This window comes from Notolepis coatsorum (genome assembly GCF_963971535.1).
Source record: "Notolepis coatsorum genome assembly, chromosome: 20".
Classification (NCBI taxonomy): domain Eukaryota; kingdom Metazoa; phylum Chordata; class Actinopteri; order Aulopiformes; family Paralepididae; genus Notolepis; species Notolepis coatsorum.
The window spans coordinates 65,104,239-65,123,422 of NC_140184.1; the positions used below are offsets into that span (position 1 = coordinate 65,104,239).

At 47.5% G+C, this 19,184-nt stretch overlaps 1 protein-coding gene across 1 annotated transcript in view; it reads left to right on the top strand.

The window, feature by feature from the left end:
• The window catches only part of LOC311246894 (polycystin-1-like protein 2), a gene marked incomplete at its 5' end in the record, with an annotated part of 86,235 nt that overhangs the window by 36,137 nt on the left and 30,914 nt on the right, over positions 1-19,184 (top strand). Inside the window, one exon of the mRNA XM_084337135.1 lies at positions 18,593-18,730. Within this exon, the coding sequence (XP_084193261.1) occupies positions 18,593-18,730 (138 nt within the window). The remainder of the gene's footprint in view (positions 1-18,592; positions 18,731-19,184) is intronic.

Here is a 19,184-nt window from a genome sequence, read left to right on the forward strand (position 1 = left end):
AAGTACACAGGTTTTTCAGCTTACTATATATCAGGTTTCAGTCATCTCCTCAAAATCTCTCAAAAAAGTCTGGCTCTTGCCTCCGCAACAGTCTCTTTTATTTGACATTATACCATATTCCTGATTGGTTTAAACACAGTGATGTCACAGGATCATCATTTAGTTTTAGCAAACAGACATACAGTACATAATTCGTTATGAACTCCTCCTTCTTTGTATTACTGTTAGTTATCTAGTGGTTTTTTTTAAGTAACAGAAAGTCCCTTTTTCCTTTTCCCGGCTTTGTCTGTGGTGACCACGTGATTTCGTACCATGTACGAGGCCTCTCCAGTATCTCTTAAGGATCCCTCCAGACAAACAGTTTTTACACATTATTCTGTTAGTATTATTCTCTACTGACACTCAATTTATAAGCATGCCATTTTGAAAACGTTTACTGTACACATCAAACATTTAATTTGTTATATAGTTTCCTTTTTTAAGATCTCCCTCTATAGATTCAAGACTCTGTTTTTCAACCAGCAACCCTTCCCGTCTGAAAGGGTTAAGCTCTTACAGCTCTCTCTCCCCTCTCCAGAGGCCCACATTCCCCAGGGTTCCTCCCTTTTCACAGACACCAGGCACCTTGTCTGCAGATATTAAAGGCTCATTTCCATTTTTTATAAGTAGAGCCAGCTATCCTCCAGAGTTCAGTTTAAAGATTATACTGGTCACATAGGAACGACTCAGGATGTCATTGTCCAAAAGTGTCGCTTGTTTTGTGACACTTCACACCCACTCTGCCATCCTGTGAGGTCTTTGTCCATCGTTAATTGAATAATTGAAAAATAAAGCATATGATTACATGTGAAAAATAGGTATATAGGGCTGTATTGGAACGACTCAGGATGTCTATTTCAAAATGTGTCATTTGTTTTGTGACACTTTACACCCACTCTGCCATCCTGTGAGGTCTTTGTCCATCGTCAATTGAATAATTGAAAAAATGAAGCATATGATTACATGTGAAAAATAGGTAAATAGGGCTATATTGTTACATAAACAACAACAAAAAAATTCAAAATAGAAATCACTGTTCTTCTTTAGAGAACAGGGCTTTTGCTTTTTAAAAATAGTAATCACTGTTCTTTCTCAGAGAACAGGGCTCTTGCTTCTTTTTTGATTATATTTCTACCAACATTTTTATGTCATTGGTAAGGTGATTTTGATGACTTTCGTGCTTTCTTCGGCCTCTCGTAGTCCGCCCAGCCTCTGGTAGATGGTGGCGATGTACTTGTACCGGGGACTTCTTGTCTTGACCCCCCGGATCGAGAGGCCAGGGATCTTGGGTCTGGCAGGCCTTGACCTTTTTCACCTCCCCTGACTTCTTGACCGACCACACTACTGTGCTCGGTGGAGGGCAGGACAGGATAAATCTTCGGATCCCTCCGCGCATAACGGATTCCAGATTGAACTTTGATGTTAGACGTGCTCATCTTAGGGTAAAAGACCAAATCAATTCTATAATATTCGCAGCTGTTTCCCCAGCTCTTGACGGTCGCCCATGTCTTGCCGAAATTTGTGTCACCCTCTCGGGTAACCATGTAGATCTTCACCCAGGCCGGGAGGATACCGGCCCAGTTACCTCCCACCAGAACATGGGCGACACTGGATCTCTCTTCTGACGCAGCGTCCAAGCAGAAGAAGTCCTCGTACTGCATCCTGGTGAAAGGGTCAGAATAAGGTCTTCTCCCGGGTTTTATTCCCACTATGTCAGGCCAACTGGCAGGGGACTTAAGTTCTTCATTTGTCATCATTCTGCCAGTTCCTGCATATAACTGAGATCGTTGGCCGTCATCTATAGCGTCCCATTTTCCTCTCTGGAGCGTTATTTTCTTCATCCAGGTTACTCCTAGGCCCAGAGGCAATTTATCCTCCGGTGTTGTCATCGCAGTTGCTGTCTGGCCCTGGTCAGGCATTTTTGGTGAAACCAGACTTGGTGATGATGACACGAGGGCCGCTCTCAATATATCAAGGGGGTCATGATCCAAAATACTCAATACGCTATCACCATGTAACATAAGTTCGTCTGAGATGGTATATCCCTTAACCGCCATTCTCCGGTGGTGTCTGTTCGTTCCAGCGTCTCTGACTAGTGTGTGAGAGAGACAACACTGGTCCTTTTTTATCTTAATTTCAGAAGAGGCTCCGTCATAGTTGAAGGCCAAATTCTCTTTTTTGCATAATTTACGGCCCTCCCTGACCGGGAGAGGAGGCCCATACGACGTAGTAGATTTATTGTAATAATGACCCCTATTATCACAAGGCAGGGGAGGGCCCATCTCACAATCCCCATCATCACCGCCCTGGCTGTCTGTACCATGGAAGTGGCAAAATTCCAAACATCACCCACTCCATCTGCCACGGCCCCCCCTATATCTTCAGCTGCACGCCCGATAATGGTACCGAGTACTATCGCAAATTGAGTTATGTCTCTCCTCCTGCTCCATTCGTCCACATGCGGTGCCCGATCCTGTGAACAGGACCCGTTTGTCATGTTGTTAGCATGCGAAATGGGAAAAACACCATCCAGGTAGAATCCTCTTGTTGTCCAGCCAAACCCCGGACCCAGCCCTCCTCCCGTTTCCAAATAATCAGATATGGGTTTCCATGGGGATACAAAGTCAAACAGGGCCTTGTTGCATCCCGTACAGGTGTTAAACAGATGTTGATTGTTTCCCCGTCTGTTATTGCAGTACTGGGTATTGATGAAATTCCATCGGTTCAACAGGTATGCCTCCGGTGGCCAATAGTAGGGGAATCCTCTATCCAGGGTGTGTTCAAACAGCGTTGCTAGGGGTCCGCATTTTGAAGTTTTTGCCTGCCATGTGGCTTCATTCTGTCTAGCTCCCCATCGCGCAGTGGGAGAAGAGCGGTAGCAGTTAGCCACTATCAAGGGGATGCTCACCTGCCGGGGGAATTTTGAGTCATAATACAGTGTTCCACCCTCCCCCGAAACTGCCCTCCATCTCATTAGGTCACTGGTGTCCCGTGAGGTTGGAGAGTCAAACCAGTGCATGTTCCTCCATGCATGTTCTTGCGGCGGAGGGTTACGCACAATGTAGTACCTTTCTACCATTCTTCGAGGGTCGCATCCTATCTCCTGAGCCTTAGCCAGAGGGAGAGTGCCCCAATGGATCCACGTACTGTTAATCCCATCCCGGGATCTCCCCCTAGTCAGGGTCCTAGTAGAAGCTAGGTCCACCATAGCTGAGGTAGCTTCCTCCACATGTAGGTGCGGATAAGTATCCTTCTCTGTACACAGACTCTGATCATTCTGCGTACAATACTGTTTCCCCCATTTACCATAAGTTGTTCCGGGGTAGGCCCCGAGCTGGGCCCCCGTCGCTCTGAAGCTTGGTTCCAGACCCCACCTCATTATGTAGCCACTAGAGGTCTTTCTAGTGAGAATAAGAGGTGGGGGTAGTAGGATTTCGCCTAATTGTCTCTCTTTAATGTTTACCATAGTGAATGGTAGCTGTGGATCCTTTTCCTTCCAATCGTGTACCCACTCCAATATATCCTCTTTTTCTGATCCATCGGGATTGAGGTTTGGATTAGGTTTGCTTTCTTTTGGGGGATCTTTGTTATTGCTCCCCACCGCCACTACCAATGCTCCGGGGTATGGGGTGCTGGAATTTGGGTCTATATGCCTACCCACATTTAGTTGGAACCCCAAAACCTGAGCAGCTAACTGTTGGTGGATGAACAGGGTCAACTTGGTCTCTTCCGTATCTGGCTCCTTCTGCCAGCATGCCGCCACCAGGTTGACCTCCTCATCCGTGAGGCCTATTCCTGCATAGGCCTTCCATTCATTGAGGGGCCGTTTTGCCCACCTGCTATGGTATCTGTCGAATTTTGAGGGTTCTGGGTATACTCTATACCTCCTCAAATAATTCCTGAAATTCACACGACAGGTGGCTTCCTGGCCCAGAGTTCCATTCGAGTATGGGCGTGGGACCCCCATATTCCGTGCTTCTCGGCATATAGGGACTAATTCACCCGCTTCTCTCATCATTCTTTTTCCCACTTCAATGGTGGTAAGACCCCTCCATACCTCGTCAGTTTTTGCCAGGTTATCAGATAGGCAATCGAGGAGAGAGTCTAGTATTTGCGTGCCCCACTTTCCCTCGAGTTTCTCCACCTGGCTCGGGGTCAAGGTTGGGACGTCTGTGTACCATAAGGTCCTCCCCCCCGCCAGGGGGAGACCGCGCACCCATGGAAGTGTAGGTGGGTATGGTTTGATTTTTACCCGTCCTGGGTTGGTTACCGCCACAGTCCATTTGAACCATGTAGCGGTAGTCTGAAAAGGACATCCTCCTGCTTGGTCAGTAGCTGTGAGAGGTATATCCTGTTCAGGCCGTTCCTGGACCTGAGCCTCCGGCTGAGTGTCTTGTCTGGGGGTCAAGAACCCAAAAAAGGCCTCAACCTCTCGTTCCCATGCCGGGGGCCATTTTGTATACAGGGTCACCTTGGTCAAGGTAGATTCTCCTGTGTCATCACTGGGTTTCCTGCCCGGGGTCACTTCTACTGCTCGGGTCCCATTCAGTCTGGTAGTAGAACAGTTAGATAATTCCTCCCAAGGCCCCCACTCCGGGTCACCCTGATACCTGGAGTGTGCTCTGACCCTGATGCAGGGGTATATCCGTGCCTCTCCCTTGGCTAGTTTCAATTTGGTTGAGATTTCGCCTCTGGGGCTAGAAGGGTATACTGCTGTCACCTCCGCTCCTGCCGCACCGAGGCATATCTCGTCCCTCTGAGCGGCCAAATCTTTCCATGTCATGTATGGATTACATCCCTCCTCTGGGTTTAGTAACCAGCATTGTGGTTCCGGATCAGGCAGTGAGCAGTCAGGGAATTGTTCCTTGGCCTGACCTGTGTCACTAAAAGAGGTAGATATATAGTCCGACCAGGCCTCCCATCTCTCTGATGCGTTTCTTGGTTCACACGGGACCTGAGTGACCATCCTATAGTGGGTCACTGGTATTCCTCTATGGTCCTTAACCGTTGGTTCTTCAAACTCCCATTCAGTACGAGTCCTGGGATAATCAATTGCCCTTATTAATCCCAGGGTTAGTGTGATGACAAGTACTACCAGAGTCACTCTGATTATCCATTTACTTGCCACAGCCTTTCTTGGGTTGAGTCGCCAGGCTTGGCGATATCTCTTCTATGTTGGGAGCGGCCCTGTTCTCGGATTCATTGTCAGAATCTGACTGCTCCCATTCCCGATCTATATCCATTGTCAAGCAGGTCATGATCTCTCTTCGAGCGGATTCATCATTTGGGCTGGGCACCGCATATGCCCCTTTGTTTAGACAGGTCATGTGCTCATATATATAGTCCCTGCCCATATGCGTTGGTTGTCTGCTTATGACTGGCAGGTCATGGTATTTTGGGTTGGGTGGTGCCCAATATTCTGATGTCTGGGTACTGGGCCCCAGTGTGTCTTCGGGACTAGGCCCACTGCGCATGGGTATGGGTTGTTCCCTGTACTCCGGGGCTACCAGGTTATAGGTGTTTGTGGGGTTCTTCAGGTAGGCCATATTCCTCCCTCTCGCCTTTCCTTCGCTGCCTGAGAAGAAAAGGTGAGACGGTTATCGCCTGTGCGCATCGAGCATGTACTACTTGGTCAAGGCTTCTGATCTTCGCCTGATGCGATCCCATATACTGGCCGCCCTCGAGCCTGGTCCCATGCCGTCGGGGTAGTGTACCCTCTTTGGTTTGATCATGGACCCCTTCCTAATGCTTCCGATCACAGGAGTGTCTTTCCCCGGGGCAATCTCCACAGAGAGGCCTCTGATAGGATGTGGCATATGCCCCACACTCAGCGTGACAGAGAGTATCACCCATTGGTATTCTTTTCCATTCACGGGTCTCTCTGTATCTCCTGGGGATATAGACTTCCCTTTCGTGCCCGTTTTAGTTACTCCAGGCCCGTCCCTCACCAGTAGTTCTAGTGATAGGGTTTCACGGAACCCTTCTCTGAGCTCTCCACTTATAGTCGTCAACCAATCGAATTCACCACCGTGTCTGTGTCCAGAGCTGGGGAAGGGCAAGGAGATCAGTCCCGAGGTTAGTAGCACAGCCCTTTTAGCCAACATCATGCGCACCAGGCTGGCTACATCCAGTAGAAGGTCATTTCCTTTTAGTCTATCATTGGTCATGACCTCCTGTCCCTTGGTGAACAGTCTTGACCTCTCCTCTGTATCCTTCACCCAGAATGTGTCTGGTCCTTTCACCAGGAACATCTTATCCCCCCTTGAAGGCATTGCCCTGGGGAAACAGGTGTTTATGGTTTTCTCAAGATAGGTTTCCATCAGGCTGGCCAGGTTTTCCGTGCTGCCCTTGAAGGCTATACCTCCTCGACCCGCGGCCCCTTTGCGGACTGGAGCATCCCCATCTTGCAGGTATCCACTGCCCTTTGTCAGGTATATTCCTGACCCTAGTTTCACTTCCGTATGGTCTTGGCATTTGGCTAGAGCATAACCCAGCCATGAGCACCCGCACTTGGATGCTAACTGTGGGGTCATAGGAGGGTACGCTGCCAGTACTATACGGGGTCCATATTCCACATAACATGCTTGGCAGACAATTATTCTGCATCCCCTCGGGCCCTCTTTTGGCCCAAAGGTGTAGGTATCATCGCCTGGGCGATATAGAGGTTTGTGATCCGTGGGGACCTGTTCTGGACGATTCCGTGATGGTCCTTGCCATAGTAGGTTAGTCACCTGGACGAGGCACAAGGTGCATTTATCCAGGTTGTGTCCCCATTTCGTCCATCTGATTATACTTCCTCCTGGTCCCTCCACAGGTTCTGCTTCCGGGGTGTCGGGGTGACGTATTAGTGATCTGTTATCCGACAGATACCCCTTTTTCGCCGCCTTAACTGCTCCATCAGCCACACCCATAAAAACGCTGGCGCCTCGTATGTTTCCAGTGTCCCCGTTCAAAGGGGACAATCCTGGCGCCATACAGATCAATATTTTGTGCCTGGCGCACTCCAAGGCGAAAGGCATGGATTCTCTAAGTCCCGGTACACCCCTTTGGGCCATCTTGCTTCCCGTTTTCTGTGGCGTAGAGCTTGAGATTCCAGCCATCTTTCCCTTTCTTCACCCGGTCTTGCGGACTTGATTTACGTGCACTATACCTAGGTTCTGTAATCTAAATCGCCTGGGACTAAGTATTTCAACGATGGTATCTTTGCTTTCACACTTCTTGCTGGGATTTCCTGCCAGGGGTTTTCGGAGCACCCACACGGCTTCACCTAAGGAGAAGGGAGAAGAGACAGCCGTGTTATCTTCTGAAACACATCTCTTATCCTCTCTTCCCAAGTTCACAGCTTGGTGTATCCTAAGGAGAGAGATTGGTTCATCCCAGGATCGCAACATATCCTCCTTGATTATCTGCTCTTTTATAGAGCGCACAGCCCTCTCGGCCACTCCGTTCGTATTGGGCTGGTAGGGCACCGAGTATTGGGCCATTACACCCGCCTCCTCCAGTAGTGTCTTCACTGTTCCGTGAGTGAAGTAGGTGGCATTATCCATCCTGAGCGATGTAGCCCTTGGCTCTTCCCTTAGGAACTGTGATATGCAGTTGCATATTACTGCAGCCGTCGGAGTGGGGATAGGGTACATTCTGAGTCTACCTGGCCCATTGTCCACTATCACCAGTCCCTGCCTGTGTTTTTTTTTCGTCCCCTCCGACATGGGTCCAAACACGTCGGCGGAAAAATGCAGCCCTGCTTCCGATACTGCTATTTGTCCCAGTGGCACAGGCTCAGGTTTCGTCCCTCTCACCAGCGCACATTGTTCACAGGCCTTCCGGATTGTTATCGCTCTTTGTTTCGCTTTAGGTATGTGAATGTGGTTGGTTCTTAGGTATACCAACATCCTCTTACTTCCAACATGTCCAAGGTTATCATGTACCAGTCGGATCATGTGAGTAGCCTCGTCCTCCGGTACTCTCACCGTGCCGTTGTCTTCCCAGGCAGTGGGCGTGACTAAGGCCAGTCTTTTGAGTTTTAGCCCGCTGACCTCAGGGCGGTTTTGGGCCAGGGTGTCGACTTCTTTGTTTCCCTGGTAGTGGACCCCGGTTTCCTCCGTATGGCTTTTTAGCCATTTCCAAGCTATTTTCATGCCTCGGAATTGTTCCACTATGAGGGCCCAGAGGTCACCATGGGCCATTGGTCTGCCTGTGCTGGTTTCATATCCTTTCGCTTTCCAGTACTCCAGGTTCTCTGTTCCTCCGTTGTAACAGTATTGGCTATCGGTTACAATAAGTAGTTTCGGTATGTGCTTCCCTTTGGCCATTATTATGCCCTCCAGTATAGCTGTTACCTCTGCCGTTTGGGCTGATCCCTCGGTCCAGCCACTCGCTGTTTTGATGTTCTCATTGTTGTGTTTTAGAACATAGGCCCACTTGGCCTTTGTTCCGTCCTGTTTGTGCTGACTTCCGTCTGTGTAGAGTACCCAGTTGGGTTCGGCCTCAGGCTCGGTGAGCTTGGTTTTCGTTTCTAGGGGACACTTGGTTCCTGTTGTGATAAATCTCATTTTAGGATCTGTTAACATCATTGACCAATGTCCCCATCGTGAGGTCATGGCCCTCGAGCCTGTAATAGTTCCCTTCGAGGCACTCTGCAGGGCAGGAAATTCGGTGGTTACTATTATATCTTTGTCTTGAGCCAAGTCCTTCAGGGCATTCCAGAATCTAAATACTCCACATAGGATTCGTTCTTCTTCTGTATACCGCTCCTCCGTATTGGTGAACTGCATGGATAAAAGTAGACAAGGGGTCTTCCCCTTTCTATTCTGACATTTCAGAGTTATCCCTTGCGTACCCTCCACTTGTGGGAATACTTCTAGATGTTTGGTGGGGTCTCTTTTTTCCAGATCTTTGCAGTTTTCCAGCACATGGGTTTTGAACACCGTCCAGCCTGGCTCCACTTCCTCTATGGGGATGTTCCTATTCCTAGGGTTTTTTCCCTCGAGAGCTTTGCCTTTCAGTTTGTGGAGCGGGGATGCTTTTGTCGCATAGCCAGGCACATGGGTCATAATGTGGCCGCATTTTCCCATGGCAGAGTCCAGCTGACTCAGGGACACAGGCTTCTCAATGGCCGCTACCTGATCCAGGTATTCCCTGCTGACTGACTTTCCGGTGTCCGTTATGTTGAAACCCAGATACCTCAGGGTATGTTTCGCGATCTCGCACTTCTTGAGGCCTATCTTTAACCCGGCCCTGGAGAGGCGGGTCACTACCTGGTCCAGTAGTTCCAAGTGTTCTTGTTCCGAGTCATTGGTCCAATACACGTCGTCGATGTATATGGTGACGTCCAGGCCTCTCAGGATGTCCTCTATGACTCCTTGGAACACATTCGGGGAGTTTTTATACCCCTGTGGTAAAACTGTCCATCCATAGGACAGCCCGTTCCAGGTGAACGCCGTCTTTTGGGTGGATAGGGGGTCGATAGGTACTGACCAGAATCCATTAGCCAGGTCAATGCTAGACTTCCAACGTTTGTTGGGCAGATTCCTGGTTGTCTGTGCTATGTTTATCATTGTCCTGGTATCTGAGCATGTTCTAGCATTCAGGGCAATTAAGTTGTGCACTAATCTCCATGACCCATCAGGTTTGGGGACTCCCATTACAGGGGTATTTGTTAGAGCAGAGTCCAACATAGTCAACACGCCCATTTCTTCCAATTCCGCGATGGTTTCTGTCAGCTCCTTTTTGCACCTCGGGTCCACCCTGTGCTGTGCTTGTCTCGGTGGTATGGTCCCCTTTATAGTGTGTGTATACTTGGGGTCCACCCTTCCCACGTCGTTCTTGTGGGCAGCATATAAGCCTCTCTTGAGTATTTCTCGTATGAGGATTTTCTCGTGGCTTTCGGACTCTTCCACTACCTTTTCCATTTCGCCCCGTATGTCCACTGGCTTCATATATTTGACACGGACTCCGTGCTGTGTCCTTTGCGGGTCACCCTTGGGTATGAATTTTTCCTTTTCGTACAGTAGTATCAAGTCTTTTGGGGATAACAGGGGTTCCGAATTAGGTGGTCCTACCACTCCTGATATCCCATGCTTCTCCCCTGTTCCCATGAGGGCTCTGGTCCCATTACCTAATTCCACTTCTATGGATCCGGTAATGGGTGTATTTACATGTAGGGAAATTTCCGCTCCGGTGTCCACTAGGTATTGGTCGTTTCCCACTTGACACGTTAACTTCCCATCCGTCTCCTGTGTCTTGAGTGCAATAGCATTCAGTAGGGGCCTCTCCTGGGGATCTATATTGAGGGTTAATAGACTCTCTGTCACTCTGTCTTCTTCCCATGTTCGAGTGTCATCTGTCACATCACCAGGAGGCCAGGATTCTATTCTCTCTCCTTCCGGGATTTGAATTCCTCCCTTGTTGCCCTCCTTTCTGCTTGCTTTTCTGGGGTTAATGCGGCCCACTCGTCGGGAGGTAGGTACATGTAATTCTTCTTCCCTTCCTTGTCCTTGGTTATCCTCGGGGGGAACTCCTGGGAGCCCCCCCTTTTGTCGTTTTTTGAGTAGGTAGGTTTAACGTTAGCCGCTGGCTGTTGCTGGGCTCTGGGATGCCGAATTTGAGCCTTCTCCTCTCGTGGGTTCTCCCCTTTCCTTTCATTGTATTTGGTTTGAGAAAGCATTTTGACTTGGTCATACAGCATGCATTCCGTCCGTAACTGATCTCGGGACCATGCTGCGCATTTGGCTGCAAGACGGTTACCCCCTGGTACTCCTATGAACAATTTTTCAAGTAGTAAGCCTGATCCTTGCACAGGTCCTCCACGTATGACTGATTCCGCTGCAACAGTGAGAGACACACTCCCGTCTCTCACCTGTGGGATTAGTTTCTCCACCATATTTTCCCCTGGATCTTGACCGGGGGTTCTCACTTCTATTTCCATCATTTGGGCCATAGACGCCCCTTCGGGGATCTCCAGTCCTTTGAGGTGTCGCAAAATGCGAGCGGCATCCGGGTCATCGTAGAGAGGGGACCCATGGAAAATCTGAGCAATCCTATGGATATAAGCAGCCTGGGTCTCCCCATGATTCATTTCTGGGGCCAGTTTCTTGAGCACTTGGGTTTTGCTCAATAATTCTTGTGCTTTGTTGCTTTCTCCATATTGGGCACTGTCATACAGACTCCTGTCGGTATGTAAACTCTTTCCTCTTGGTCGGTATATGTCTCCGGGAGATTGGGCCAGTATGGAGTGAGGGCTTACCTCCGGGCGGTGTTCCTCTGTGCTGTGTCTCAGGGCTCGGATTGGGCTTATGGACGGGGCTTTGTTCAACCAGTGTCTTTCTCTCCTGGCTATTTCGGCCATGGCCCTGTCCCGTTTGTACACTTGTTCACGCAGTACGTCATAGCCAGCATGTAAATATGCATGCTTGTATGGTTCCGTTATTCCCGGGTGAGACAACACTTTCTCTGCCTCAGGTGACCGTGCTAAGGCCCGAGCCTTCCTCCATGTCACGGGATATGCTGGCATAATATCCCCTGTTTCTTCTCCTGCCAATTCTCCTTCACTTTCGTCGGAGACGTCCTCCAATCCTGAGCTCCAGGTCAAGCCTGAAGGTGACTGGAAGGCGGTGCCCTTCAGGGGGGGCCCGGGGCCCATAGGTCTCAGTTTGACCGGTTTGGCTCTCTTGTTCCGAGGCCTAGGAGGTTCGCCCCATGGGTACCGAACTCTCTCCCTTGATCTTGACCGAGATGAGGACATTGAGGAGGCTCTGGAGCTTGACCGATCCCGGTCTCCCTCTTCTTCTGAGTCCTGATCTGGATCAGTATACTCCGGTCCGCTATCTATCGGGTCGTCCCCTGACTCCTGGGGACAGCCTAGTCGTCTAAGAATACTCTTAGCCCGGGATTTGGCAAGTCCATCCCTTTCTGGTTCAAACTGTACTGTTGGTTTCCGGGGAGTGGATGATCTCCCTCTTTCTGTTGTTCGGGAGGAGCTCTGGGAATTGGACTTTTCCTTCCTGGGTCCAATTCCCGACCCCTTAGAGTCTGGAGGGGGATTGAGGGGTACCGATGCCGGTTCACTGTCCTCATCCTCCTCACTCTCTCCTGCTTCAGTCAAGGCCTGGGTTATTCCCTCATGGTCCTTGGGTTCTACCATGAGGCAGATTTCCGTGTGTTTTGCACTTCTTATGGTTGAGATTGCGCGGACTACTGCCTCCCCCAACCATATGCCTCTTTGGCCATATACTCGAGACCTGCCCCACATCAGGTTTATAGCTAGTCGGTAGGGCATGTCCTTGGTACCATGGCCAGCATAGATTTCTCTTCTCTGCAGTAGATCCTTCATCCGGGACACCAGATTTTCCCAGTTCTTTTGTGAGGACTGTACTTTATTGTACCTGTTTTGGCTTAGTGTCACATGGACAACTTTCTCCGCGTGAAACACATTATAATCACACTCAGTGATTACTGCCTTGCCCGGTTTCAGGGGTTCTTTGGTCCTTATTTCCATCACCTGTTTCCTCAGGTTCCGGTAATAAGCGCCTCCTGCCGCTACCATGCTCGTTTCCCATCTACCATAGCTCGTCAAAGATGGTCCAGTGAAGGTGAGAATTGACCATGGTGCGTCAGAGTTGTCGGTCCAGACTGGGTAGTTAGTGACTGTTATGTCTGGTGTTTCTTTGTGAGAGTCTGTAAATATTCCTCTCGCCCCGGAGTGTTCACCACGGCGAGAGGTGTAGGCTGCTCTCGCTTGTTTCACTTCCTCGTGAACACGTGGTCCTGGGCTTAAGTACCCCAGGGAGTAATCTCGCCCTGGGGTTGATGTAGCCATTGGTGTAGCTGATCCCCCCAGCGTCTGTAGTTGTCCCCCGCTAGTAACTTCCCTCGTTTCACATCCAGAGGGGTCACTAATGGAGCGGGGTTCCCTCTGGCTGATGTACTTGTGAGGGGGTACAGGCCGTGCTTGGTCTGCGTCTGCTCCTGAGTCCTGACTACGTTCCTGCGTCACCCCCTCCTGGGTGTGCCTCGCACCGGAAAACTGGAGTGCAGGGCTTCCAGGGTTAGTGAAACCCCCTGAGCCTTCTCTCTCAGTGCTGGGGGGCCGAGTGTCTGGTATTTCCTCATACATCCTCCCGGGTCCAGACGGGGGCCACGTGATTTGGGCCCTCTGTTCTGAGTGACTCGCTTCCCGCGGTGTTCCCTGAGGACCAGACCATGTCTGGTTTCTGTATGCCACCTCGTTCATGACCTGTGTGAGGTCTCCGACCATAGTGGGCTCAATTTCTTCGAACAGATTTCCCCAGCCATTTCGGTAATGTGATGGCCATGCCTCCATTTGAGCTCTGCGCACTGTGTTTGCTTGGTATTTGTCCGGGACTAGCAAGACCACTGCCATGGATGCAGCCGGTATTTCTTGGTAGGCTTCCAAGAAGCACCATATGCTCGTGTTGACGTCATAGTGCCAAATCCCTGTTCCGAACAGTGTCATGACTAGGCTTGTTATGCCTACTCTCTGGGCTTGTCTGAAAATGCTCCTGTAATAGGCCAGGAGTACTCGGGTTTGGCCTTCAAGGTCTGTTCCGGGCAGTATGTCTTGCATGGCAATTGTCAATATCCCCTCGTAACCCTTATTTTTAAGTAGGTAGGGGACTCCTACCAACACTGTGCCATCCTTAAGGAGGTTATGAGGTTGTCTGGCCACTTCTCTTGCACACCAGTCGGCGTAGCCGGGTCCTGCCATGTCTTGTATGGCTTTTGCCATTCCCCCCCCATTACGTAGGCCTCTGTTGGCTGGGTTAACCACAAATGTGTGGTTTCCTTTTGGTACAAAATTTTGTAACCATATGGAGCAGACCCATAGGTGCTGTATATGCTTAGGGTTTCCTGGTTGAGATCTGGGTTTGATAGTACATGAGATTTCATTCAACCTTGACATGCCAGGGGGCATGGTCTGCTCCTCTGGCGTATAGTTTGTTGTAGGGACTTGGGGCAGGGGGCTCCACTGTCCCTGAAGTCCCAGGCCTTCGGGCCAGTATGCAGGGGCCGTAGCCGTCGGAACCGTTCGTGTTCCAATTACGGCCTGCTGTACAGCTGGCAGCTCTGGATATAGGGGTTCGCTTGGTTCTGTGAATTCCTCACTTCCCGCAAACGTATCAGGGGACTCAGGGCGGTCCTCCCGTTCTCCTGGGTAGTCCAGACCCAGGTCGGGTATAAACACTCCCAATCCCTCCTCCGAGGGTAATTCCTCCTCTATGGTGTGGGAATGATTGTGAGACATCGTGTTAGCACTGGTTTGTTAGCCGATGGTGAGCTAGTTAGCTTCCGTCTGGCTTCGTGTCACGTAGCCTCGGGCTAGGTAGCCATCCAGTTAGCATTCAGTACACTCCTGGCTTGTTGGCGGATGGCGAGCTAGTTAGCTTCCAGTTCTGTGAACGGTCTTTTTGACTGTGCTTCACATCCAGTCTCTCCTTACAAACAGTGTCTCTGGGCTAGGAAGCCCTCGCTTTTCTGTGAACGGTCGTTTTGACTCGCTTCACATCCACACTCCGCTCCTTACAAAGTGTCTCTGGGCTAGGAAGCCCTCGCTTTTCTGTGAACGGTCTTTTTGACTCGCTTCACATCCACACTCCGCTCCTTACAAAGTGTCTCTGGGCTAGGAAGCCCTCTCTTTTCTGTGAACGGTCGTTTTGACTCGCTTCACATCCACACTCCGCTCCTTACAAAGTGTCTCTGGGCTAGGAAGCCCTCGCTTTTCTGCGAACGGTCGTTTTGACTCGCTTCACATCCACACTCCGCTCCTTACAAAGTGTCTCTGGGCTAGGAAGCCCTCTCTTTTCTGTGAACGGTCGTTTTGACTCGCTTCACATCCACACTCCGCTCCTTACAAAGTGTCTCTGGGCTAGGAAGCCCTCGCTTTTCTGCGAACGGTCGTTTTGACTCGCTTCACATCCACACTCCGCTCCTTACAAAGTGTCTCTGGGCTAGGAAGCCCTCTCTTTTCTGTGAACGGTCGTTTTGACTCGCTTCACATCCACACTCCGCTCCTTACAAAGTGTCTCTGGGCTAGGAAGCCCTCGCTTTTCTGCGAACGGTCGTTTTGACTCGCTTCACATCCACACTCCGCTCCTTACAAAGTGTCTCTGGACTAGGAAGCCCTCTCTTTTCTGTGAACGGTCGTTTTGACTCGCTTCACATCCACACTCCGCTCCTTACAAAGTGTCTCTGGGCTAGGAAGCCCTCGCTTTTCTGCGAACGGTCGTTTTGACTCGCTTCACATCCACACTCCGCTCCTTACAAAGTGTCTCTGGGCTAGGAAGCCCTCTCTTTTCTGTGAACGGTCGTTTTGACTCGCTTCACATCCACACTCCGCTCCTTACAAAGTGTCTCTGGGCTAGGAAGCCCTCGCTTTTCTGCGAACGGTCGTTTTGACTCGCTTCACATCCACACTCCGCTCCTTACAAAGTGTCTCTGGGCTAGGAAGCCCTCTCTTTTCTGTGAACAAAGCATGAAAGTGATTTTTGCATTGCAACTTCACCCAGCAGAATTTTCACAGTAATCACAAATATATACTCTAAATGCGACTCTTTCTTCGAGTAGAACTTTCTACTTTTTTTTGACTGTAAGAAAACATTACGTAACTTTTTAGTCATGAGTAAACCTTTTTACCGCAATCACAAAAATATACTTTAAGCGTGATCCTTTCTTTAAGTAGAACCTCCTACTTTTTTTGACTGTAAGAAAACATTACGTAACTTTTTAGTCATGAGTAAACCTTTTTACCGCAATCACAAAAATATACTTTAAGCGTGATCCTTTCTTTAAGTAGAACCTCCTACTTTTTTTGACTGTAAGAAAACATTACGTAACTTTTTAGTCATGAGTAAACCTTTTTACCGTAATCACAAATATATACTCTAAATGCGACTCTTTCTTCGAGTAGAGCTTTCTACTTTTTTTTTTGACTGTAAGAAAACATTACGTAACTTTTTAGTCATGAGTAAACCTTTTTACCGCAATCACAAAAATATACTTTAAGCGTGATCCTTTCTTTAAGTAGAACCTCCTACTTTTTTGATTTTGCCAAATCTGTAATTTAATTTTACTCCAGAGGATTTTGACAGTAGTCCTGTCTTCTTCGGCCGTTTTAGCACCTATTTTGGTTAGTATAAATGCACATCGCCAGGGACGCCATGTTGAGCACCGGTCGTAAACCGAGGTCAGATTGATTATCCCATAACTCTTTAGTCCGAATCCCAGCTTCAAGCAGCGTCCCGCGAAGCGTGAGACATCTAGGACTCAATTTGTCTATAACGTTCAGGGCTTAAACTCAGCAGACCTCGGCTCACACACAGGAACCCCCCGTCCCCTCCAGTAATACAGTTGATTAAATGGAGTTGCGGGGTATATTTTTATTCTATTTGCACTGGGAAGGACTCTCTTTACTTAGATGAGGTCCATTTTCCCTATCCTATGTACACGTATTATCACTATATGGCTTTACTTGATAATCCCATTATACAGAATGCACCTTTAGTCCTTAATGCATAATCATAAGTCTCCTTTTACTCCGTAGGGATAAAGCCTATAGTTATAGTTATATCCCCATTATAGCTAGGGATAAAGCCACTTACACATATTATCACTATATGGCATTACTTGATAAAACCAGGTTTATCAGAATCCACCTTTAGTCCTTAATTTACTCTGTTCGCCGTTGAGTTTACTGTATGGCATTACTTGATAAAACCAGGCTTGCCGAACCCACCTTTCTCCTTACTCACAATGATATACCTTCTCCTCCTCCTCCGTCTGGGGAAAAAGTTCTTTTTTATATCATATATTAGGCACAATACAGGCACATTCAGGCACATTATCATTATTATTATTATTATTATTATTATTATTACTGGTAAAGTTACAATGCAAAAATACATCTCCATCCTTACCCGTCTTTTTGGGAAAAATAGAAGCAGAACGTGGTTTCCAAAAGAAGATTGTTTTTATTTTTTAACAGTAGAAAATTACATTTAAGGGTTCAGTTTCATTTATAAAAGTACACAGGTTTTTCAGCTTACTATATATCAGGTTTCAGTCATCTCCTCAAAATCTCTCAAAAAAGTCTGGCTCTTGCCTCCGCAACAGTCTCTTTTATTTGACATTATACCATATTCCTGATTGGTTTAAACACAGTGATGTCACAGGATCGTCATTTAGTTTTAGCAAACAGACATACAGTACATAATTCGTTATGAACTCCTCCTTCTTTGTATTACTGTTAGTTATCTAGTGGGTTTTTTTAAGTAACAGAAAGTCCCTTTTTCCTTCTAAACAGACAACGGCTTTGTCTGTGGTGACCACGTGATTTCGTACCATGTACGAGGCCTCTCCAGTATCTCTTAAGGATCCCTCCACACAAACAGTTTTTACACATTATTCTGTTAGTATTATTCTCTACTGACACTCAATTTATAAGCATGCCATTTTGAAAACTTTTACTGTACACATCAAACATTTAATTTGTTATATAGTTTCCTTTTTTAAGATCTCCCTCTATAGATTCAAGACTCTGTTTTTCAACCAGCAACCCTTCCCGTCTGAAAGGGTTAAGCTCTTACAGCTCTCTCTCCCCTCTCCAGAGGCCCACATTCCCCAGGGTTCCTCCCTTTTCACAGACACCAGGCACCTTGTCTGCAGATATTAAAGGCTCATTTCCATTTTTTATAAGTAGAGCCAGCTATCCTCCAGAGTTCAGTTTAAAGATTATACTGGTCACATAGGAACGACTCAGGATGTCATTGTCCAAAAGTGTCGCTTGTTTTGTGACACTTCACATACTCCCTCTGCCAACCCTCTATCCTTTACATGTTCACCATATCTCGCTATTTATTTTATTTATTTTATTTATTTTATTTATTTTATTTATTTTATTTATTTTATTTATTTTATTTATTTTATTTATTTTATTTATTTTATTTATTTTATTTATTTTATTTATTTTATTTATTTTATTTATTTTATTTATTTTATTTATTTTATTTATTTTATTTATTTTATTTATTTTATTTATTTTATTTATTTTATTTATTTTATTTATTTTATTTATTTTATTTATTTTATTTATTTTATTTATTGGGTGACAGTTGCAGGCGTGTGTGTGTGTGTGTGTGTGTGTGTGTGTGTGTGTGTGTGTGTGTGTGTGTGTGTGTGTGTGGTGTGTGTGTGTGTGTGTGTGTGTGTGTGTGTGTGTGTGTGTGTGTGTGTGTGTGTGTGTGTGTGTGTGTGTGTGTGTGTGTGTGTGTGTGTGTGTGTGTGTGTGTGTGTGTGTGTGTGTGTGTGTGTGTGTTCAAAGTATTTTGCATCTTGTTCCAACTGCTGGGAGCAGCAGATTGGAAGGAGGATTGACCAAAGGAAGTGTTAACACGGGAAACATCTAGCGAGATATGGTGAACATGTAAAGGATAGAGGGTTGGCAGAGGGAGTATTATAATATTTGTGAGGCAGACAACTTTTGTTCTCATCCATGGCCTTGAAAGTCCAGTGATGTTAATCAGCGGCTCTTGCTCTGCAGCTTCGTGAGCAGATGCTGACCAAGATGACCATAGTTGTGCTGGACTCCCCCAGCAACACCACTCAGGGAGTGCACGTGACGGCTAGAGCAGTGGCAGGACTCACCAAGCGACCAGACGAGCTCAGTTACTCTGCTCAGGTACAGTGCATTAATGTAAAACATACTGAACAACATTACGAAAATGAAGAAAGTGTATTCGAAATCATGAGATGAATGAGGAAGATAATCTGTACAAAGGTCAGGATATGAGCACAGGAAAACAGCACAAAACAAGACAATAAAATAAACAAGAACCACTAACTATCAAAGTAATAATCTCAAACATTTTCATATAAATAAATGTCTATTTTGCCAATTTCTATCTCCAAGTAATATAACACAATAGTGATTCTACCTATAACCAGTTCATGAATGTTTTTATATTTGCTGTTATTGGCTGGCTAAACACTCAGTACTGTTACCAGCAGTAACAGCAGTTTGTTCTGAATGAATAGAAGATTAACTCAGTAGTAAATCTCAATGAATTTCAGTGAATTCAAGATGGAAAGCAAGCCAATACAGCAATGACCACTTATCACCAATAGATGTCACT